Source organism: Rhamphochromis longiceps, linkage group LG7 (assembly GCF_057381845.1).
Source record: "Rhamphochromis longiceps isolate RC_006_pf linkage group LG7, R_longiceps_female_GT1.1, whole genome shotgun sequence".
In the NCBI taxonomy this organism is placed as follows: Eukaryota; Metazoa; Chordata; class Actinopteri; order Cichliformes; family Cichlidae; genus Rhamphochromis; species Rhamphochromis longiceps.
In genome coordinates, this window is record NC_140563.1 from 42387772 (window position 1) to 42412992 (window position 25221).

Here is a 25221-nt window from a genome sequence, read left to right on the forward strand (position 1 = left end):
ACTCGGTGGCATTCACAGTAGTGGCATGTGGCCAAAGTCAAGTTGTTCTGTTTGTCTATGTACTGGTAGTCCTTAAAGACTCCCTTGCATCCCTTCAGTTACTCGTATGCTTCCCAATTTAATAACAAGACACCCATTCGTTTTGTTTTATAAGAGTCTTCTCTTGTTAATTTAGCATATCTGGAAATGGATACTCACTCTAGTGACAGGGTGGCCAGTGGTAGGCATTGAGGGGGAGAAAGGAGAGAAAGAAAAAAAAGCACACAGCTGTTAAGAGGAACACGCACAAGCACGAATAAACCCAGGCTTCAAAACACATGCTAATGATGGGCTTTTCTCACGTCAGAATTTCCAAACAGTGATGCTTAAGATGAGTGTAGACTGAATAGGCTCTGATCCAACGAGTACAGACTACTGTAAAGCATGGTATACCAAACATAAACTAAGTCCCCTAAAGAATAGTCTAAGAGTCAAACACACAGGTTCTTATGCCATGAATAGCTCATGCCTGCAATGTTGTGCCAAGAAAACCGAAGCATTCACATGTCTGAAATGGTCTGTATTCAAGTATTATATGCACATACAAAAAATGGATATGAATAATATTGAATATCATGGGTCTATATTGTATTAAATAAAGACAGAAAACACTTGATTCAAAGGGTTCATGAGTGTATTTTTCTTAAAGTAAAAAAACAAAAATGACAACATTTGGGCGTTTTTTAATTTGTAATCCAAAGTCCATTCATTGGAGCAGCTGCTGTATTAGTATTCTTCCTTAAAATTTTAATATTATGATCCTTTGAATCAAACGCCATGGAGATGGTAGTCACCTTACAACATCCCCACCCAGTTCTGTCTCAGAACACACACACAAATAAAGTTAATGTCACAAATCAACACAAAATATATTCTTTAAAATGTTAGAGGGACGAGAGATTTTGTTCGTTGTTTTCTGCACAAGCAAATAGGGGCACACCTCAGATGTTACGCTTTAGCAAGACTGTTGAGGAAAAGTATCTCAAGATGAGCAAAAGAAAAATCTTATATTGAGGTAGCTGTGCTCTGCCCAGTGCAGAAAAACTTACTTATTTTCGATCATTATAGTTAAAAAAAACAAAAAACATCTATGAAGTTAATTTTCGCTCTAACATGGGGGACCATACACAATTAAATTAGAATGAGAAACACATACAGTTCATGCTTTGTCACAGGACATGCGGCTTTTGTTTATCAAAGGTTTTCTTTTGTTGTCTTTTTTTGTTGTTAGCTAAGCATTCAAATGTTTCACTCCCAAACCTTCCCCCCCGTCCTTGTCTGCCACATGGAGCTCGTCCTCTCTGAAAGAGTTCTGAGTTTATACTGAAGACACAATGGTAAACATCAGAAAATAAATCAAGGCGGTATGTCTAAGCCACGCTGGTCAAACAATTTACAAAGCCATAAAAAAAGTTGCATAAAATAGTGTTCAGTCTCTGTACAGATCAAATTATTTCTGATATCCTAATTTTCCTTTTCATCAAGAGGGAAACAAAACAAAAAAAGACCGAATTTTGCTGTTTATACTGTAGTGACACAGGACATGTTATTCCCACCATCATTAAAATATGAACCATAAAGGCAATATTGACATGAACAAAAATAATAACTGGCAACGGTACATTTTCTTTCACACCAGCAACAAAAAAAGTCCACAGCTATGGGAGTGATGGTCTTCTAACACTCACATTTAAAGCCTCACCCATTCATTATTCCTATACCACCTCAAAACAGACGTCTTCTCAGTGTTAACATTTTATATTATTTGTTATGTGTCAAAGTTGGTCCTTTCTCTTACGCACGTGGTGGCACGCAGAGGCACACACACTAACTCTACAAATGCACACACACACGCACTAGCTACGCACATTACAGAAGGCAGAGAGAAGAGGAGAGGGAAAGAGGGAAGTGATGGCAGTGGGTGGGGAATGGAAAAGTCGAGGTTGTGCTCAAGTCAGTCAGGACCAGAACATGTCGGCCATGTTAGTGTCGCAGCTGTAGATCCAGAGGACCAACGGGAGGGAAATGGCCACAAAGGGCCACGAGATTCCCTCCATACATGCAGACAGGGAGCAGCCTTTGGAGTTGGCAGGCTTCTCCAGGTCTTTACCGGGCTCCAGGTAGTTCCTGGCAGCAAACTTGAGCAGTTCGTCCAGTAGAATGACAGGGAGCGAGATCTTGAGCACCATAAGCCACTGGGTCAGATTCAGGGGTGTGATCTGGAAAATGATCTGGAAAAGAAGAAACAACAGAAACAGCAATGAACAAAGTAACAGAATTAGGAAATTTGCCAACACAGCAATGTTTCTTTTCTTGTGCTCTGCATCCAGATGACAATAAAACAAACTCTTTGTGTCAAAATGAAAAATAATGCTCACTGGCAGAGGTTCCACATAGAGGATGAGGAAGTGAAGGGACATGGAGAGGCAGATGGCTCCCAGCAGCCACACGTTCTCCCACGGAGGCATCCGCAGCAGGGACTGGTTCTCTGACACGCTGTGAGGAACACAGACAAATGGTGATGGTTGTTAAAAAGTCACTCACTCGAAAAGAAAAACTCATGAATCTTTATTTCCCAACATCACACACACACACACACACACACACACACACACACACACACACACACACGGAGAGTGAACGTAAAAGAGGAGCTGAAGATCAACAGCTGGGAAAGATGCCTAACCTATTAAGGGCATTGCACATCTCAATCGTGACCAGTACAGACAGGGCCATGGTCATGGGGTAAGGAGACTCAAACACTTTGCAGTCCATCCCCTGGTAGTCTGGATTTTCTGGACCACACTGCAGAAAATGGCTCTAAGAGGCAGAAAGAAAAAAAAAGATCAGCAACGTTCTCCAACAGAAGAATCTGGCATATTAAAGTGCAGCAAATTAGCATGATAGCGTTATTAAGCTCTACCAGCTGGTAAAAGGTGATCCTTGGTCCATCCTCAGCTGCAACAAACCACCAGGCAGCAGCACCAACAGTGGCAGCACCAACATAACCTGACGCACACAAAGAAAAAAATCATTCATACACAGACAATGGCACAGATGCTCATGAAACAGCAATTAAAACTTAAACATATAGGAGTAGCAGCAGCCGTCTTGCAAATTATTTGCTGTATACAGTATAAAGCAGAGTATCACATAGCGCATATGTACACTCTTTGATTTTCACTACTTACAGCCAATAGCTAGGTATCTGAAGAAAAGCCATCCAGAGATGAGCGGCTCACGAGCATTGCGTGGAGGCTTATTCATGATGTCCAAGTCTGGTGGGTTGAAACCTAGAGCGGTGGCAGGCAAACCATCAGTCACCAGGTTGACCCAGAGCAGTTGGACGGGAATGAGAGCTTCAGGAAAGCCCAGAGCTGCAGTCAGAAAGATGCTGCACAAAAAAAGAGGAATGACAAATGATCAAGTGCCCTAAAACCATAATGTGTGTTTATTTCAGAAGAATGAAGTGTGTTTGTAAAAGCAAGTCATTCTCACCAGACAACTTCGCCCACATTTGAGGAGATGAGGTATCTGATAAACTGCTTCATGTTGTTATAAATGGCTCTTCCTTCCTCAACTGCAGCAACAATGGTGGAAAAGTTGTCATCAGCCAGCACCATCTCAGAGGCGGTCTTGGCCACAGCTGTACCAGAGCCCATGGCAATGCCAATCTCAGCCTTCTTCAGAGCAGGGGCGTCATTTACACCATCACCAGTCTGAGGAGAGAATGAAAAGCAGGACAGGAAAATATTCAGAGTTTTATAGTCTGAAATAAATGACTCGTCTGAAATGAAATGAAACTCGTCTTTATCCAAGTGCTCCTTTAATCTAAGCAAAAAAAAGGGAAAAACAGCAGAAAACTGTGACAAAGCCAAAAAGTATAAGACATTAAAAATCTAGAAAAGAAATGGCACGGTTGGTTTTAGATGCTTTCGTGCATGCATGACTGAAGAACACCATTTTTTCTTACCATAGCTGTGATCTCATCATAGGACTGCAGATACTCAACAATCTTGGATTTATGTGAAGGCTCAACCCGTGCAAAGCAGCGAGCCTTGACCACAGCCTCTCTCTGCTGCGCAGGTGACAGATCATCAAACTCTCGGCCAGTGAAAGCCATGCTGGAAACGTCATCATCTTCTCCAAAAATACCAATGCGCCTGCAAATAGCCACAGCCGTCCCTGGAATATACATGAGAACGCAGTAATTATTACTTCAGGCATCTGGGAAAGAAACAAGCTGGTTAAGCCGTATTTGCCATGTTTTTTTATTATCTGTAGAGTAGCAGAGTGTTCTGATTTGTTTCGCTTTTAATTTTTCAGATACAACTGTCACATACCCTTGTTGTCTCCGGTAATCATAATTACTCGGATGCCAGCGAGACGACAGAGCCTAACAGAGGCTGCCACCTCTGCCCTGGGAGGATCCAGCATGCCCACGCAACCCACAAATGTCAGATCAGTCTGCAAGATAAGAAAATCACAGATTAAGGAACTTTAAAAAACAAAAAAAACAAAAAACTGCTTTCAGATAATAAAGTGAGCCGATCCATCTGCTTCAGCTCTCACCTCATACTCGATAAATCGAGAGGAGTCATCTAACATCAGCTCATGTTTGTTCAGGGGATTATCTCGTGTGGCCAGAGCCAGACAGCGCAGGGTGTCCCTGCCCGTTCCATACTCTCTGATCACAGACATTAGCTTTTCCTTGATTCCAGGGGTCATGGGTACCTTGTTACTGCCTACACGAACGTGCGTGCACCTGTCAATCACTCCCTCAGGAGCACCCTATGAACAGGAACAAATCAGTTAATGAGAAAGGCAAAGACCAACCTCTAAGATAATAATTTAACATGCAGCTGTGTCAAGGCTTCAAATCCTGTAATAATGCATAGTAGTTGCATTTCTTACCTTCACAAACATCTTGCCAACTGAGGAGCGTGCTTTGTTAGGAGTACAGTACACAGACATAGACTTCCTGTCTCTGGAAAATTCCAAGGTAAACTCTTTCTTCATCAGCTGCTTGATCACCTAAATATGCAACAAAACCAAACCACCAATAAGAATTTCTCTAATAAAGTGAAAAGCTGTACATTTTTGCACACTGACAGAGAAGGAAAAGCAGACTTAAAGCATTCAATTACATACAGAATTGCAGGCGTTGGCTCGCTCAACCCTGGAGAGGCCTTTCACGTCTGTATCAAACACGTTCATCTTCTCAACCAGGCATGTGAGAGCCGTCTCTGTGGCCTCACCCACCTTCTCGTACACACCTTTGGCCTGGGAAGAAGAAAAAACAACCAATGTTAATCTTTTATGTGGAAATTGCCACACAAAACATGTAAATGTCATTTCAAGGATCAAGAACCATTAATACTGCAAACCTCATTGAAGTCCAGCGAGGAATCATTACAGAGAGCACAGATAGAGGCCAGCTCCACCAACGCATCATACTGGGAACATTTGACTGTTTTTCCATCATGGAATCTAAACAAAAAAATAAAAAATATCAGAGGAACAGTTAGGAAACTCACATTTGCAGAAATAGAAATTTATCATTTATGTCTATCTTGCTATAAGATGCCCCAAATAAAACTTAGAGGCATAGAAGAAGACTGAATACTCACACTTGCCCATCTGGGGCATATGTGGAGCCGCTAACGGTGAATTCCTTTAATGAACAGTGATCGCCCTCTGCCCGATCAATGATAAACATCTAGAGGAACAAAAGAAACATTTTTGAATTTATTATAATATTTGAAACACACATAACATATTTATTGTCTGTATAAATAACTTTTGGCTGCTCCCTTTAGGGGGTCGCTTCCGTCTCCCTGCTAGGGATTAGAGATACAGTGAGATGGATAGATCATCAAGTAACTTTCAGGGTTTCTGCAGTTCTGAATGTAAGAGGTACAATAAAAAAAAGAAAAGAAAAACAGCAACAGACATGTCCTTTTTCACACTACATCCACAAACCACCTCTGAGGGTCTTCACCCTTTCCTCAACATCCTTTGTCCAATACATCCACCAACCCATCTCAACCTTACTTCTGTAACTCTTTTCTCCAAAATGCTCAACCTAAGCCGTCTTTCTGATGTACTCATTTCATCGCTCCCAATGAAAAACTCAACGTCTTCCACTATCACGTCCAGCTCCTCCTGTCCAATGTGTGCAATGCTGTATTCATTACATTATAACTCGAGTATCAAAGTCCGAAGATGGCAAAGGGGGAAAGCTGAGAGACTGATGCACACTGCATCCAGCAGATGGCATCAGACTACAATCGACATCAAAGAAACCTTCAGTCCACTCTAACATTGAACAGAGTGTAATGATGAAATGGTGAGCCAAAGCAGACACCACAAAGGGCTTTGATGGGAGGGTTCAATAAATGTCATCTTACAACAAGTTAGGACTCCACACAGGGATTCTTTGCCTAACACATAATTACAGCCTATAAATATTGCTTAAACATAAAATTAATATGGCAAAAATGTCAGAAAACAAGAGCAAGGATAACATGAGAGGAAACAAAGAGGTTTTCAGGCAGATAGCACTAGCTCTGTTAGGAATGTCATTCAGAAGTGTGCATTAATTCAAACATACATGGATTATTCATTCCACATTTGCCCCAAACTGAGAGGAGCAGAACAAAGCTGCTCAGGGGATGAAAATAGAAATATCTGAATAAAATGATGAGCTGGCATTATGGCTGCACTATCCTCAGGCACTAGCAAGACTTCAAAAGGCAGTGACGTCACTGGCTGTCCTACACAAAACACAAGAACAAGAAAAGGGCACTGCACTGAAGAGAAGCCTTCGGTCACTCATGGCAGCAAATTTCAGTAGTGCCCTAGTTGGACAGCAGCATCTTGGCCACTGCAGAGGTAGCTTGCAGAAAATTAAAGGATGAGCAAGGGATAGAGACACAGGGGCAGCCGAAAGAGACACAAGGTCAGTTACGCAACTCTACTGGTTTTGCTGCAAGTGACTAACTACTGCATACTGATCAGCATGCTGCCTGAATGAGGGTGGGGGCTGAGAGCACTGAAAAAGATGGAAGGAAAAGGGGGGAAGAATACATATTCTGCTGTACTACAACAGACTGTAAAAAGATGCAGTATAAAATTATTCATGCACTAATAAGGGATGAAAAAAAAAACCAAACACCTGTAATTCTGAATCTCATTTCATCCCCAAATATGTAAAACTCAATTCTTTCATTGTGTTATTGTTAGCCATTCAGCCCGAGTAGGCTTTATTGCTCAGTAAATCACTATGTTTAAAGACGAATTGGGGGAATTTTACAGTCAAACAGTGACACAGTGTTTAGTTAATATTACCACAATTCAGTACTAGTTGCTGGGTTCAGAGTCCAGAAAATATTAGGAAACTCCGCATTAAGTTATTTTCACTCAACATAATCACATAATGTTTAATTACAGTGGTATACCATTTAACAGATCCACAGTGAGGCATTTTTAGCACATAAAAACCAATCTACAGAGATTCCAACCAGTTTTCCTCAGTGTGGACTTAGCAGTAACCCCAAAACCAAACTCAGATTCGCTGATGTGCCTAGATGTTGGTGTGACAAAAATACATTAAATCCACTAAAGATACACTACGATCCATCTTCCTTCCGTCATGCACTCAAAACGACTGCCCACTGTTTTCTTACCCTGCACACAGACATCTGATTGGTCGTCAGTGTGCCAGTCTTGTCGGAACAGATGACAGATGTACAGCCAAGGGTCTCTACAGAGGGCAAACTGCGGACAATAGCATTCTTCTTGGCCATACGCCGTGTTCCTAAAGCCAAGCAGGTAGTGATGACAGCCGGCAGCCCTGCAAAACAGCAACAGCGGAGCCACAGCAGAAAAGAGGATTATTAAATGATGAAAATTCTTTAGTCGTCTCGTGAAGTAGTGGAAAATGAAGCAAGCATATCAAGGACAGAACTACATTTGCAAATGTCCAGCTTACCCTCAGGAATTGCAGCTACTGCAAGAGCCACAGCAATCTTGAAGTAATAGACAGCACCTCGGATCCAGGAACCTCCATGAACCGGGTCGTTGAAATGTCCAATATTGATGATCCACACAGCAATGCAGATCAGTGAAATAACCTTGAATTAAAAATTTATTTTTTATTTAAAGATCTTTTAATATCAAATGGAATAAACATTAGATTTTTATTCATTTATTTTTAAAAAAGCAAAACAATGCAATTTAAATAACCTTGGAGAGTTGCTGCCCAAACTCATCAAGCTTCTGCTGCAGGGGTGTACGCTCCTGCTCCGTTGTAGCCATCTCATCTCGGATTTTGCCAATCTCCGTGTTGCCAGCTGTGGCAACCACCACACCGACAGCCTTACCAGCTGCAATGTTGGTACCCTGGTGGAGTAATGAGGGAAAATAAAGAGGCAGTAGAAAACTAAAAATCTTAAGACAGTTTTTCCCCTTTGTCAATAACTACTTCTCTGAGACCAGTTAGAGACGCACAGAAGTAACTTTTATAAACAAATTTCAAAAACAGACGCTTAAAATGTAAATAGCAGCACACTGTTGCTTTTATAGGTGTGCTCTGGGTGATAGAAAAGATGGAAAGGAGGAATCATGCTCCCCCTCAAAAAAAAAAAAAAAAAAGCGTAAAAGTGTAAAATGACACCAAACCACCTAAGATGGTCTAGTGAGTGACTCACTGAAAACAGCATGTTCTTCTTGTCCTGGTTGACAGCACGCGGGTCAGGCACTGGGTCTGTGTGTTTGATCACAGACACAGACTCTCCTGCAGGTAGAGGAAAACAAAAGATAAGAGAATGGGAAGCAGACGCACAGTTTCTACACAGCAGAGCATGTAGTGGTACTTGTGATGGTTGGTTGACATTTTGGGCAGATATGTGCAGAAAAGGCTTTGCAGCTGACTGAGCAGGCCCGACAATTATCAAATACTGCAATTCCACTGCCTTTCAAACCCCTCATCTGATGTGTGTATGTCTCTGTGTGTAATCAACTGTGCAAGACTGCACATTTTCTGATAGAGTAAGGCAGGGAGCATTTGACAGGCGGCATGGCCATGAATGGGGAAGGAAAGAGGGGAGAAAAATAGCTCAAACACTAAAATATCCCATGGAATTTGCTACCAATTAAGGCAGCGGAGCAAGACAAGCGATTTAAGGACTTGGTTCACATAAACTCTTCTCCCCTACATTTTCCATCCTTCAATATTCTCCCCTTCTATTTTTCTTTCCATCTACCTCATTGTCCAATTATCCACCCACAGAATCATCCATTTACCTTTTATTCACATCACTCATTTTTGTCACAGCTGAGCAGCCATGACAACTAAGTGCAATGAAATGTGCAGAAAAGGAGACAAGGTGCTTATTCCTGCTGTTACATGTCTGGGTTGATCAAAAGGTCAGAGGTAGCTGGGCGAAAAAATAAATTAAAAAAAAAAAAGCAGCAATGCGTGAACAAGAAAGAAACCATAAAATATAAAGCTATGGAAAAGCATTAAAAGATGGTGGTATATGTACAATCACTCTTTGTGGGTACGACACAGAGCTCACAAATACAAAGTAAATATTTAAAAAAGCAAATGGCTGAACTCTGAAATTACCTGTAAGAATCGACTGGTCTACCCTCAGTGTGGTTGACTTGATAGAAGTGAGCCTGATGTCTGCAGGCACTTTATCGCCGACTGTGGAGAGAAACAAAACAGGATATAACTAAGTACCTCTTAACAACTTAAATGCATCTTTGAATGGGACTGACAACTAATGAATAGATACTTTGAACAATGCAACTTACAAAAGCAGTTTTGTAATTATCCGATGCAACATTATGCTGAGGCATGCACATACCCCACATGTAAAAATACTCTACTAAATTTAGAGTATTTTATCATGAAAAGGAAAACCTGGGTTAAAAGCTATAAATAAATATTAATCACCACACACAAATGCTAAACACATGAACTGCCATGTTATCCCATCTCATGCTCCCTGGGAGTAATAAAATAATCAAACTCAAGCCTGAGAGCGCCATGAATTCAAAAATGATTAATGTTCCACTCATCTCCTGCACAGGATGCAAGTAGATCGTGGCTCATTTTTTCCACTAACACCGGGCTTCAGTGAGCCCCAGTAACACGATCACAAAATGCAAATACACACCAAATTTCAAACTAGTGTTTTCTCTGAATAAATACAGTAAGTACAATTAAAGCAACAGACTTATTAGCAACCACTACTTTGTATGATTTCCTCATGCAGGTGGGTCTGATCTGCAAAGACTTACTGAACGTTTCAGGGATGAGGCTGGAAATACAAACATTTAAAAAGTCTTACTAGACTTGTGCTTCAGGTATCAAACTTCACCTTAAAAATGTTTTTTAAATTAAATGTTTGTGTTTTTTTTTTAAAGCCACTTTGGATTCAAATATACACTAACACTATTTTCATCATGCACTAAAACATCACATGGCCTAAAAGTGTAAAGGTAAAAGCAATGACCCAGAAGCTCTTAACAGACCCCTGGATAATGGAGAGTGATGACAGACTTGTAAACCAACCCTTAGGCCTGCGGTACCCTTCAGAGAAGAGGAAGAGAAAAAGGATGTAGGAGAGGAATGGGAAGAGGGATTAGATGAGTCCTGCAAACCACACATCCAAAAATGGGAAAACTATTTTGATCAGTTGAAAACATGCAGCTGGATTTGAAGAGGGGGATAGTAAAAAAGTTTTTTTAAGCAAGGAAAACCCGTTTTACGTCAGATAAGCTGAAATAGAAACAAATATGACATGTCCTTGCATACAGATAGCTCGTTAATTCAGACAAGTCTCGTGAGTTGGTGACAGCTTTTGCCACCAACAGAATTAAGCGAGGAAATTCTACTTAAAACTAAACCAATATAAGCTGATCACCACACCATTTCACATCATGTGTACAGCGCACAATTCATATAAAAATGTTATTACTGTAGCGTGTTAATGCTGGGTTCATGTTAAGTGTAATGCTCGTGGACTGCACCAGCTGTACTACCAAATTTGGTTCTGTAGTTGTCCAAACACTGTCAAAATCCTTATCATCGTCACCTGCGTGCAAACGAAATACCATTAACAGATATGAGACAGTGAAGAAGATGAACAAGTGCAGTATGGGGGAGGACAAAAAAGAAATTAGGAACTGTAGTCACTGGAAATATTAGAAGGCCCTGTGGGACTTTTAAAACTCACTAATTAGAAAACCTCCTACCTTAGGCAAGGCAAGGCAAGTTTATTTGTATAGCACAATTCAACAACAAGGTGATTCAAAGTGCTTTACAGAGACATTAGAAACAAGAACAAATAAAAAGCATGATTTAAAATTGAATAAAACAAGCAAATTAACTAACTAATTAACAAACAAACAAACAAACAACAGTATATAAAATCAAAACAGATAAAATCAGAACAGTAGATAAAATCAGTAGTTAAATGTAAGTTTTGAAATTTAAGCTTAAAGTGTGGATTTGGTGCTTTATTCAAATGCAGCTGAGAACAGGTGAGTCTTCAACCTGGATTTAAATAAACTGAGTGTTTCAGCTGATCTGAGGCTTTCTGGGAGTTTGTTCCAGATATAAGGAGCATAAAAGCTGAATGCAGCTTCTCCGTGTCTGGTTCTGACTCTGGGAACTGATAAAAGACCGGATCCAGATGACCTGAGGGATCTGGAAGGTTCATACTGGGTCAGGAGGTCATTGATGTATTTTGGTCCTAAACCATTCAGAGCTTTATAGACCAGCATCAGAACTTTAAAGTCTATCCTCTGACGGACAGGCAGCCAGTGTAAGGACCTCAGAGCTGGACTGATGTGGTCCACTTTTTTGGTCTTAGTGAGGACTCGAGCAGCAGAGTTCTGAATGAGCTGTAGTTGTCTGACTGATTTTTTAGGTAGACCTGTAAAGATGCTGTTACAGTAATCAAGCCTACTAAAGATGAACGCATGGACTAGTTTTTCCAGGTCCTGTTGAGACATCAGATCTTTTATCCTTGATATATTCTTGAGGTGATAGTAAGCTGACTTTGTTATTGTCTTAATGTGTTTTTCTAAGTTTAGGTCTGCATCCATCACTACACCCAAATTTCTCGCCTGGTTTGTGGTTTTTAGATGTATAGATTGAAGTTCTCTGGTGACCTGTAATCGTTTTTCTTTGGCGCCAAAGACTATTACCTCAGTTTTGTTTTTGTTTAGCTGGAGAAAATTGTGGCACAACCAGTCATTGATTTCCTCAATGCATTTACCAAGAGCCTGTACAGGGCCTCGGTCTCCTGGTGACATTGTGATATATATTTGTGTGTCATCTGCATAGCTGTGATAGTTTATTTTGTTGTTACCTTAGAGTAACAGTGAAGCATGTCGCTATTTTCAATCCACTGGTGTATACTAGGAATAAGGTCACAGCAAGCAGACTAACCCACTTTCACAGACAATACACAGAATACTCTGCCTACAACCACAGACTATAAATGCTATTCAACAGTAAGACCCTTAACTGCATACATTACCCAATGACGATGTACAATATGTTCATCATCATGACAAGCTTGCTTATCTGGGAATTGTGATCGTATTTTAATTCCAAAAGGAAAAGCATGCATTAGTTAATATTAGGTCGATAAGCATAAACTGCAGTTAACAGTGCCTCTGTGCAGTGGCTGTTTCCTTTTGTTAAGAGTAATTACTCTAAATATTTTTCAATTATCTACAAAACAAAATTTGCTGCAGTCACCCAGGACTGCAGCTGTATAAACTTAGAGGCATTTTATTTTTTCCAGAGTGGACAGCCCCTGGGATTGGGACCCCCTTCCTTTCCCTTGTGAACAAAAGGGTTTTATCTGTATTATCTGCTCCCTCGAGTGCAGGACAAATGTCAGGCAGCAACTTAACCGATAAGGCCACATCAGTTTCTAAAGACAGAAGCTGTTTTCAGACACTATTCAGGGTCTGTGTTCCCACTTTCCAACCTTATCGTGGACCAAAACCATGATTCAATGTGACTTTAAAATATAGCCTGAATTTCAGGATGTATGAATCTGTCTGTAATCAAGACAACAAGCACCCACTCACAGGGGGTCCAGTGAAACTTTCGCAGCCTTAGAGGGCTGTATATTTTCTCTCCCAGTGACTCAGACTCTCTGATGTGCTAGCACGTAGGCTTCCAGTCTCCTGGGACCTTTCATGAGTTCATCCACCTCCCCAATGACTTCTACTTCTTTTAAGAATTTGGGGGGGGGGGGGAATTCAAGACAACCCCTAAGGACACACAAACACAGGACATTGTCCATTTAGATGGCGCCGGTGAGGTCGACTGCTCCGACCACTTTTTCTTTGTCTTTGTTTTTTAAGTTAGTTTTCAGCGTTTCTAAATCGGCAAAATCATCACCATTGGGTACATTAGGTATGACAGTGACACTCTTGTTTCTATTGGTATACAATGTACTCACAATTCGAAGTTTTTAACTCCGGATCCGAGCTGGCCAAGTGAGATCTCGAGGGAGAACAAAGGGAAGCGGCGGCGGCCTAGAGGGAAGCGAGCCGGCGTCAGGAACAGGCTGAGAGCTCGTGCACACCGCACACCTCTGCCTAGCATCCTGCTCGCCAACGTCCAGTCACTGGAGAACAAGCTTGATGACCTCAGGGCCAGGATAAAGTTCCAGAGAGACATTCGGGACTGCAATCTCCTCTGCTTCACCGAGACATGGCTGAACCCAGCGGTGCCGGACCACGCCATCCAGCCGGCCGAGTTCTTCTCGGTTCACCGCATGGACAGGACACGGGACTCGGGGAAGTCAAGGGGAGGCGGCGTGTGTTTAATGGTGAACAACAACTGGTGCAACAGTGCGAACGTTGTTCCTCTCACACGCTCCTGCACACCAAATCTGGAACTACTGTCCATCATGTGTCGTCCTTTTTATCTACCTCGGGAATTTACATCGGTCATTGTAAGTGCCGTTTATATTCCACCACAAGCGGACACGGTCACCGCCTTATGCGAGCTGCATGAGGCACTCACACAGCACCAGACACAACACCGGGACGCTGCGCTTATTGTGACGGGGGACTTTAATAGCGCCAACCTCAAACGCGCAGCGCCGAACTTTTATCAACACATCACCTGCCCCACCAGGGGTGAAAGGACACTGGACCACTGCTACACTACAGTCAAGGACGGCTACAAGGCACAATCCCGCCCTCCTTTTGGCAAATCTGATCACGCCGCCATCTTCCTCATGCCAAAATACAAACAAAGGCTGAAACAGGAAGTTCCGGTTCAGAGGAAGGTCGCGCGCTGGACGGATCAATCGGTGGCCGCGTTACAGGACGCACTCGATGACGCAGACTGGGGCATGTTCAGAAACAGCTCCGACGATGACGTCAACGTGTTTACGGAAGCGGTTGTGGGATTCATCGGGAAACTAGCGGATGATACCGTGGAGACAAAGACTATCACAACGTTTCCCAACCAGAAGCCGTGGGTGGATAAAACCATCCGCGACGCTCTGAGATCCCGCACCGCTGCCTACAACACGGGACTCATGACGGGGGACATGGACCCGTACAAAGCCGCGTCATATAACGTGCGGAGGGCGGTGAAAGAGGCGAAGCAGCGCTACGGGAGGAAACTAGAGTCACAACTCCAACAGAGTGACTCTAGGAGCCTGTGGCGGGGACTAAGGACAATAACGGACTATAAAGCACCAACAACCGGTATGACGAACGCGGCCGTGACTCTGGCAGACAAGCTGAACACTTTCTATGCTCGCTTCGAGGCTGCAGCTAAGGTCTCCAACAATGCTAGTGTTAGCGGCGCTAACGGCTGCAGACAGGAAGATACTGCCAGCACCGGAAACGTGCTCGTCATCTCCGAGCATGAAGTAAGGAGAGCCTTCAAGAGAGTGAACACCAGGAAAGCAGCAGGACCAGACGGCATCCCAGGTCGTATCCTAAGAGACTGCGCATACCAGCTAGCTCCTGTGTTCACTGAGATATTCAACATCTCTTTATCTCAGTCGGTGATCCCCACATGCTTCAAAGAGTCCATCATTGTTCCTGTCCCGAAGAAACCCCACCCTGCTTCTCTCAATGACTATCGCCCTGTAGCCCTCACCTCAGTAGTGATGAAGTGCTTTGAACGCCTGGTCAGAGACTTCATCATTTCTTCACTACCAGACACACTGGACCCACTACAGTTCGCTTACCGTCCAAATCGTTCCACAGACGATGCCATCTCTCATCTCCTCCACACATCACTCACACATATGGTTCTTACACACACACTGGACTTTCTGGACATTGTTTTTGCACAACACTGGTCACTATATTCTTCATTTCCAGTTAATACTTGTACAGCTGCTGTTATTGTGTATATATTTATTTATATTTAGATTTCTTCATACATTCTTATATAGTTCTATATTGTGTATTTTGTTGTACAGTTATTTTATTTTCAACTTTAATTTATATATTTATCTTTATCTTATTCTTCCCAGTTAAATTTACCCTTCATTCTAATTTGTGTTGTACAGTTATTTTATTTTTAACCTTAATTTATATTTTATTCCTTCCTAGTTAAATTTACCCTTTTTAATTTTTCATATTTATTTCCTATCTTATTCATAGCCTTTTCCTTTTTTGTTTTCTTTAGGTCACGAGCAGTTGTCCAAGCATTTCACTACATATCGTACTGTGTATGACTGTGTACGTGACAAATAAAATTTGAATTTGAATTTAATGTTTAGTAAGTTACAACAATGGATCAATACTTTTGTCAACTTTTCTGTTCTCCTTAATTTATTCCTCTTCCTCTCTCGTGGCCAAAAATCAACAAAGAAATACCTAGGGGTGATGACAATAAACAGGCCATCCTGCACTCCTGAAAGAGAGAGGAAATCTGGCCATCTGGAGCAGAAATTATTCATCAAATTGAATCTGTATCTTTTCTACATGTTACATCCTGTCTAGTCTCTTCCTCTGGGCTAAAACACATTAATGGTGACCACTGGACAAAGGCTGGGGTTAAAACTGTAAGTCAATGAGAACAGAGCTGATGGGTTTTATATGTCAAGAAAGAAAAAAACAAAAAGAATTGTCTCTTACGTCAGTCGAGTGCAGAAAGCAAATAAAACCAGTACATTAACCCAGGAAACGAAGTATGCAGTTAAGAGAACAAAGCCTATAAAATAAATCAGCTGCTGCTACACTGACACCAATGTGTTTCCATTTCAAAAAGATTTTAACGGGAAAGTTGATCTCTAACAAGATGAGCATTTTAGCAGTTAATCTCCATCTACACCAACAGCCATCATGTTTTTTGGCATGCCCTGATTCAGATGTTAAAAATAGTTCAAGCCCTCCATTCCACATTTTTAATCAATCATTAACCAAAAAATGAAAAAGAAAGATGCAAGTTGAATTTTGTGTAAATAACAGGTCAGTAATTGCATCAGCAAACTCTTGTTTACATTCCTCAGTGAGGTCTGCCCCACAGTTTGAGTACACTGGTACAAACTAACACACCTGAAAATATTTATGATGGAAAACGGTGAAACGCACAGGCTAACTGTTTGTTCAATGTGTGCTTATCACACCAATTTTTTTTAATAGGACAATTTCCAGAGTGATTTTAAGGAGTTTTACGTCAGCCTTTCTGGCCTGATACATTTTTTTTATTTATTTTTTTAAGTAGGAGAAAGACTCCACTCACACTGGAAAATGCAACAATGACTGTTGGGTAAACCAATTTTTTTTCCTTCCCCATTTGCTAACTTCTGCTCAGAGTTGATTTCAAACTACCACCATGTTAATCAGTCACTGTTGTGGCTGCATTTTTAATATAATGGATGGCCAGTGTGTTTAGCCTGAACTTTGCATATCAGAGCTCCATAAAACATCAACTCATTCTACCAATTTGTGTTTACTGCTTTCAGTTTTGAATGTTGATATATCGGAGACATTTTTAATGTTTGCTTTCACAGTAGTTTTAGAAAAGCAAGGGCATCCAGTAACAGCTTGCTCTTCTCAGTAGCAGCAGCTATACCCAGACAATGCCAGATCCTGACCCTCTTGCTCACAAAAATTACTCAGACTGGATTTTTGTTTAATATCAGCTGTGAGACAATTTAATTTAATAATGAATAACTAACTAGTGTTTCTATTGAGACAATTTTGAGATAGAAACTGCTCTTATGGATTATAGTGAGTGAAAAGAGAGCAAGAGTGAGAAAAAAAATGTCTATACAAATGACGGACTGCAAGGCACAAAACCAGAGCAATTCACACACTCAGCACACACTTCAGCTTAGCATTTCACAACTGGTCTGACAAAGCATCTGAGATTGTGAAAGAAAGATATAAACCACATGCACCCCAGTCCAGCAGGGTACTTTGCAACTGACATTATACCCATCACTATCCTGTTTTATAACACATACAACTTACTGGTTTCACCAACACTGATAACAAAAACATATGCACACAATTCGTTAATCATGTTATTGTCAGTACTCAAGGAACCATTTATCTCATTAATGGCCACACAAACATCCTGTTATCACAGACCCTAAATCACACTGATCTAACTGCATTGATAAAGCTTGCAAAGTGGGCTGTTTGAATTAGTGACCGTCCCACTAAAATGTCAGATTTGCTGAATGTTAATAATTGTTGAATATATGGTTAAAGTACTTCATACTTATCTTTAGTGGATCTATTCAGGTCATGTCAGACAGGCAGAAGCAATTACATTTTGGTTTATCTTCACTCATTTTGTCATGATATGATGGATGCATTTGTAACTTATCATATCATGACAAAATGAGTGAAGAGTGGCAAATTTTAAAAAATAAAAACAAAAAGTGAATATAATCCATCAGGTTATACTGGGATTTAGGGCTGTGCAATATGACCAAAATCTCATATCCCAATATAAGAATTCTATCGTCCCGATAACAATATAAATCACAAAAATGTAACATTTTCTGTAAATTCTGTGAATCTCGGGCAGCTTGACTTGCGGGAAGTGTTTCCAGCTGCGCGTCATGTAGCTGGAGTCGAGTGTTTTAACCGATATATGAAACTATACATTTTTAGACATAAGTTGTAAAGGCCGCCGTTTGTGCCGTAGTGTGGTTATATAAAATATAAGCGAAAGAGAGAACTTTAAGAAATTAATAAAGCCACTACAGTGACCATCAAAACGATGAAAAAATATTGCCGTAAACAGTTTATTTTGCGACACCACGAAACAAACGATAGCGTAAAATGAAACAGACGTTTTTATATTGTCATCTGATATATATCGTTATATCGAACAGCCCTACTGGGATAGTTTTTCAAGTACAAATCTGTCAGAGCACAGCACAGCATTTACTTTAGAGGCAGTGGATCCTCATTCATTCTACAACCGTTCTGTAAGCTTGTGATAAACATTACAGACACACTCCGCTAAGCTTTCCTCTGGAATAAAGGGAAAAAAATATACAACCCAAGACAGAGTACAAGAACAAAGATAAAAGAGACCAAATGAAGTCTTGGTAAGAAAACACACAACACAGAGTAATGAGGAGCAGTGACGCAAAACGCATAAACATGTGTGGCTCTATCCAAGCTGAGGTCAGCCAACTAACGCTCAGTAACAGATTGAACCGCTGCTCTTGTATTGCATAATTTACTTGGTACTACAATTATTCTGAAATAGTCTAGGGAGATAAACAGGATGAGAGATCAGCTGTGTGTCTACATGTTGAACACTGTAAAAAGCACATCATAACTGGTTATGTTTACAGAGCTGTAATCATCTTATGTTTAACAATAGCACATGACTGCTGGACTACAGCCATGCTTTTAAACAGCTTTAAGTTTTTAGATAAGAATTACCAATACTGCATGCAATCAGTTTAAAAAAGGAAACTAAAACCAGATACTGATGTAGACCAATCAATAGGAAATTACATTCTATCCTGTTAGAAAAGCATGGTGAAAAAAAAAACATGAATAAATCTAACAATCGTTATGTTGCTTTGCACTTCCTGTTGCGATTTCAATGACCTGAACCAAAGCGACAAAAAGATGAAAAATTTCTCACAATATATCCTGAACAGTGTGTTTAATTTTGTTGTTTGCTTTTTTTCATGACAAGCTGGCAGCATCTAACAACATCTGGAATATTATTTTATATTAGTGCACACCTGATATTTTTAGTCTTACCTGCCACCTCCACAATGTCCCCAGGCACAATGTCCCTTGCCTTGATTCTCTGGACACTCTTCCTATCCTGGCGGTACACCTTCCCCATCTCTGGCTCATACTCCTTAAGGGCTTCGATGGCATTTTCTGCATTTCGTTCCTTAAAAGTAGAAACAGGAATTCGACTTAAAAACAAGCTAGCACCACACATGCAGCTCAGAGGCTGAGGATGAAAAGGGAGGTGAAACTAAAACGACTCTCGGATAGTCAGTGTACAGCTATTCACAATGTACATAATGGAGAGTTATCTTTATGTAAGCAAACCGACAAAGTGAACCAGGAGAGGAAGTGAAGCAGAGTAAACACTGCGGTGTTGCAAAAGGCTGAAATAGTAGGAATGCTACATTTTCAGAAGTGAAACACTTTACAGTTACCTTCAAAGGACCCCTAATTTATGTAAAACTGTCCTTATTTTAAATACTACAGCTGCATTTTTACATCAGTTTTCCCAAATATTCCTTTCAGTCTCACCATTTTCCTTCCTTACCATTCTTCACTTTTCTTTGTCTGGCCGATCGCTTACAGACTGCATAGTTTGAGTGGCAACTCTTAACATAGCGGTAAGTAGGCTGCACATGAATAGACATAACAAGACCAGGCACACAAGTTATGACCTTTGTAAGGGAGCACAGAAAAATGGATACAAAGCTCTTAAAATGGCTGCCAGTAAAGGTGAGGCCAGTTAAGGGAAGCTAAGCAACATATACAAAACTACAGGCGCCAAACCACCACCAACATGATAAGCAGCAAACAGATCACCCTTCCATTCTACATCATTCATAGTGGCTTTGTAGGAATAAGCAAAGGCAAACAGGCACTTAACAGCTCACCATTTACACAAGCCTCAGCAGGACTGTTCAACGAACATTTACTTTTACAGGCAATCCAGCGGAGATACACCCGCCTACCAGGTGTCTTTGACGAAATATAGTGTGGTGTGGTTTATAATCACATAAATAAATCAAAATAGTAAATTGGAATTTTATCCCCAGGTGGCTTTAACAAGCAAATGTGCAGTTTGGATTACATCAGCACCGAGTGAGAGAAGAAAACCTATTTAACAAAACGCCTGATCTTTCAATCCTGACCCCAGGGAAGAAGTTAATTTGTCTACAGATATTAAGCGCAGTTTATCATGAAGGGCTACCCCTAGTTGTTCCTCAGACATTGATAATCCTTTGATAAAATTAAACAAGAAGCCAATAAAACATTATGTCTGGTAGGTTATGTTTTCTTCATTTCTGAAATGTTGTTTGGATCTTACAAAAACAAAACAAAAAACAGGCAATATCAGGAAAAAAAATCCAAACTAGTCTTGATGTAGTCTAACAACTAATACTAGGAATACAAGGGTTGATGGAGAGGGGACAGATTTATTCTGACTGCAAAGCATACGTAGGATGAGGAGACAGGAAGAAGGGCAAATAAGTTGTCAGATAATCTGAATAATGGAGACTGGTAATCTGATCAAACCTTCTTTGTCCATAACATTATTAGTTTCCTCTTAAGAGAGACTTCTACAAGCTACACAACATCTATGCATATTTTTGTGATATTAAGCTTTTTAATGGCACGATGAATAACTGGCAAGACAGAAACTGGTAGGGGAAAAAAAAAAAAAAAAAACTATTCCCTGCTCACCCCACTAAGCACCATTTAGTAGATTTGGTTAAAATCTAAGCTAAGTGTGATGTTATGTGGAAAACCTATCTGCTTACAAGGAAGCCGAGTATTCATAACAGTACATGAAAATTTCACTCAGGTAGCCAAGTTTTAATGACCCATGTGAAGTCAGATTCAAAACTGCAATTTCGTTTACCTGCCAAACTCCTACAATGGCATTTGCGATGAGAATAAGGAGGATAACAAAAGGTTCCACAAAGGCTGTAACGGTTTCTTCTCCCTCTTCAAACCAGGCCAGGACCTGCAGACAAAACAGAAATTAAGGGAATCAAACACAATGCAAGCAATTTATATTTAAGTGTGAGCTATAAGTAACACTAAAGTCCCTGGCCTGGGATGATATGGCATATTTTTACCCAAGAACACCCAGTAATGAATATTCTAGCATATGTCAGAAAAAGTATTTACACAGAATTATATTTTAGATTATTCACTGAAGTTGTATCATTTGAGTTTACTTTGTTTCACAGAGTTGCAAGAATGTTGACTCGAGTAGAACAAGCTTGCAGGCTTGATGGTGAAGATGCCTAAATTCACAAAACCTGCCCCTTTACAACCAAATCAAAATACAAAGGACTTTTGAAATCACAACATGAAACAGAAAATATCAGAGCTGAACACCACATTGCGTCATTCACATGAATGGAGAAAAGGGAGGTGAAAAGGTCACAGCTATTTTCAGCTGATTGTCTATTTAATGGCCCAAGACAAATAGCTCCACAAGCGCAGTGACTCCAGCTTTATGTCACATGAAATGCTACAACCCTTTTATAGAACAAATATTATAAAAGAACTCAATAAATCAATTAAATGTGAGAAACCAGCAAACATAACCTCACAGCCAAACAAAATTAAACAAGTCAAACTGTGGCTTACACTGAATATTTATTTATGATCAGTTACTTACAATTTGGACTTGAGGCCTTTCAATCAACTTTCTGGACAATAGTAATTGTCAGGTTCATGTTGTTATTTCCTTACACTGTTTGCCATGAACTTTGCCTGTTGGTGGAGTTGTGGTAGAATCTCACTTTGCCTTAATAGTGGTTGGAAAAATTATTTTAATCATCAATAATCATTTAAAATTTTATACCAAGCCAGCTTCTGACAGCATTGCGAACGGGGCCAAGTGTGTGAGAGGGTATTAATCACTTTCCCTTCTTTTAGAAACTGTGCCAGGAGAGAAGTGTGTCAACTGCCTCTCTCCTACTCCAACCTATTTCAACACTGCCAATCAAACATCAAATTTAGACTTTATACTAAAGAAATTTACACTCCACCCATCAGTTCCTGAATGTTTTAATGTAACATCTAACAAATGTCTGCATATAACTTCATATTCACACTGAAGTAAATGTGTCTGCATGTGGTGTGACTGAGAGAAGGCCGAGTACTACAGCTGATGATTTATAAGCTCTGAAAAGCATAGCTGGCTGTTGTCACCATGCCTTGGTGTCTCAGGATAGTCTGAGCCAATGGGAGAGTGGCCAATCCTTGAGTAGAAGCAGAGCCACAGGATACTCAACCTACCACTGTGTCAAGCATACTCTACGCTGGGGATCGCCACTTATTGGTGGTAAGAATATAAAGCATTCAGAAGTTATGTTTGTTCATACCGGACAACTAATGACTCCAAATATTAGTCCTCGCTATACTGTAGCAGTATGTTACCAGTAAAATCAATCACCACTGAAGTATACCGACTTCTCATGTGTCTGTCGCCTTCTCTCTTTATAACAGCCAAGTGTTTGCTGCTCTTGTCAACAACACGCCACGCATTCAGACTTGTTACAGTGGCAGATTCACCCATTCTCAAACTGCCTCAGCGTCAGTGCTCCTTTTGAATTACAGACTTCTGGAGCATTGATGTGTTAACAGAATCTCTATAAAAACAACATGCTTGAAGAAGCCACGATAATTTATGATTAGCTTCAAGAGCAATGCCGTGTTTGCACAGAATCAGAAAAAAGAAAAATATGAATCTGGGTTTTGTCACCAGACAAATTCTGGGTGACTTTCTTTTCTTATTTTGAACAGTTTTCTTCCTAAGCTATAATCTGCACAGAATCAATTGCAAAATGATAACTATATACAATGTGTAGGCTGACAAAGCTGAACTGTGGAGAGAAAAGGGGAAAAAAAGCTTTCTAAACTCATCACTGAGCGGTTGAAAGAAGGATGGTGGTAGAAATGAACATAAATGATGTTCAACTGGCTGAAAGCCAAGTTTTAGTATTACATTTTGTACTAAGTAATCAGTCTTGAGGCGAGAGAGTGCTTCTATTCAAGTATTCCATATGAATGACTCTCTCACTATTCTATCATTAAAATACTGCCAGTGTACAAGTGTCACATCCTCTTCACTGATTATTACCACTATGAATAGCCAGTATTGTCTGAAAGACCACTGCACACATCACCCGCACTGCTAACATAACATGTGTTATACTTACAAACGATATGCAGGCAGCAAGTAAAAGGATCCTCACAAGCAAATCTTCGAACTGTTCAATCACTAGTGCCCAAAGTGATTTACCTGGGGAGGGTTAACATCAAACTTAAGTGTGATACATTTTAAACATATGCATGTCATCCCCCCCCCAAAGCATCCAGAATGGTTCACTCACCCTCCTCCGCTGGTAGTTCTGTAGATCATCCCATTCATAACGAAGGCAAAAAAGGTGGACAAGCAGTTAAAGTTAAGCAGTTGATACATAATAGCATATTTCAGCACAAGTGAAGTACATCAACAGCCAATGATACTGTAGTAGGATGATAAAGACAAGTTGCTCATAAAATTGGTCACAGAAGAGATGGTTTCCAGTATTTCAACATGCACATGGTGACGTAAGCTTCCTTTTTGCTCTTTCGCCTGTTACATATCTGGAGCCATGGGCCATAACGCGGCGCCGGGAGAATAGCTTCTTGTTTTTGAACAAACCTATGTAAACCAGCTCCTTACCGTTTGGCCCATATCGTTCCCGTTGTTTCTTCACTTCTTCTAAACTCAGACCCGTGCTTTCGTTCACATTAAAAAAGCTGTAAACTTCTTCCACCGTCTTTGTGTGTGCGTTGTCCATGGTGAATGGCCACTTGAGGACACCGCTTAGTTGGCTGGTTCCAACCTCAACCTATCAAGGTGGGTTTTCTAACTCCCCCTCCTTCGGTGTCACCGTAATTGAAATTTAAAAATAGATATATATTTAAGCGGAAACCCACAGCGATGAGTGTTACGAGCTAAGTAGTTCCAACACAGGATAGCGCGGCGCACAGGTGTGCGGCGAGAGTGGACAAATTAGCGGCTCCCGGGCTAGCGAGCGGCTAACTGGCTAAAGCTAGCTAACTATTGCCTCTGGTCCTTTGGCTCTGCTTGAATTCGCCGGCTTTGCTTCGCTAGCTGCCTCGTGAGACCTTGGAGAAAAAAACCATATCAACGCTGCTGTCTCAGCTGGATGTTGTTAATGTTGTCCCTTTCATTTAAAACAGCGACTCCCGGAAAAATTGCGTCCGAATGGATGATTTAAACATGTGGGTAAGTTGCAGCTTGGCTCCCGTCGCCCGCTTTGCCTGTGTGTTGCGGAATCAGCAGCGTCCTCATCAGCACCAATAGCGTTTCTTCTCGAATGCGGTGTTCAGTGTCCGCATGTGGAATCACCTCATTGGTTGGAGATACCGGAAGTCCTTCTCGCTCTCTTACGTACACACTCAGTGCTTTTCGTCATTGCACGGTGGGAACAGTACACTGGAGCATGTGTTTAGTCAGTTTGTACATGTGACAGTGAGTCGGAATGATTTTCAATCGTATCTTTAAAAAAATACTTATGTAATTGATTTTTACTGTAAGGACATGATTTGTTATTGATATTCAACTATCGTAATTTGCATGGTTTTTTTGAGGCAAATTGTACTTTCATAATAGAACATTCCAGAAAAAGTAACAGTCCGATAACATAGCTTCACCATTATTTGTAAATAATTAGCTAATGCAAATCAATTATTTAGTATATCCGTTCTCCTGTTTTCAAAATAATAACAGATAAAGTTTTAAAAATTGCCTAAAATTTTGTACTATAGGATATTGGTTATAATACATATACACAGTGCTGTGGGAAGTGAGCCCCCCCCCCCCCCCCCACCCACACACACACACACACACACACACAGCTTTTTGAGTTTCATTAATCACACCCAGATCTGATT

At 40.7% G+C, this 25221-nt stretch overlaps 1 protein-coding gene across 1 annotated transcript; it reads right to left on the bottom strand.

Moving 5' to 3' along the window:
• Positions 1–538: 538 nt before the first annotated feature.
• Positions 539–24644, bottom strand: atp2a2b (ATPase sarcoplasmic/endoplasmic reticulum Ca2+ transporting 2b). The gene is made up of 23 exons (XM_085413731.1): positions 23984–24644; positions 23649–23666; positions 23475–23557; positions 21158–21262; positions 19300–19438; positions 9671–9751; positions 8751–8836; positions 8287–8442; positions 8033–8174; positions 7728–7894; positions 5670–5758; positions 5427–5529; positions 5191–5322; positions 4954–5073; positions 4612–4830; positions 4383–4506; positions 4013–4224; positions 3538–3758; positions 3231–3433; positions 2963–3048; positions 2726–2859; positions 2418–2535; positions 539–2270 (listed from the first exon to the last, which is right to left on the bottom strand). The coding sequence occupies exons 1-23, from the start codon at positions 24099–24101 to the stop codon at positions 1998–2000; spliced, it is 3129 nt and encodes a 1042-aa protein (XP_085269857.1). The 5' UTR covers positions 24102–24644; the 3' UTR covers positions 539–1997.
• Between the last annotated feature and the right edge of the window lie 577 nt (positions 24645–25221).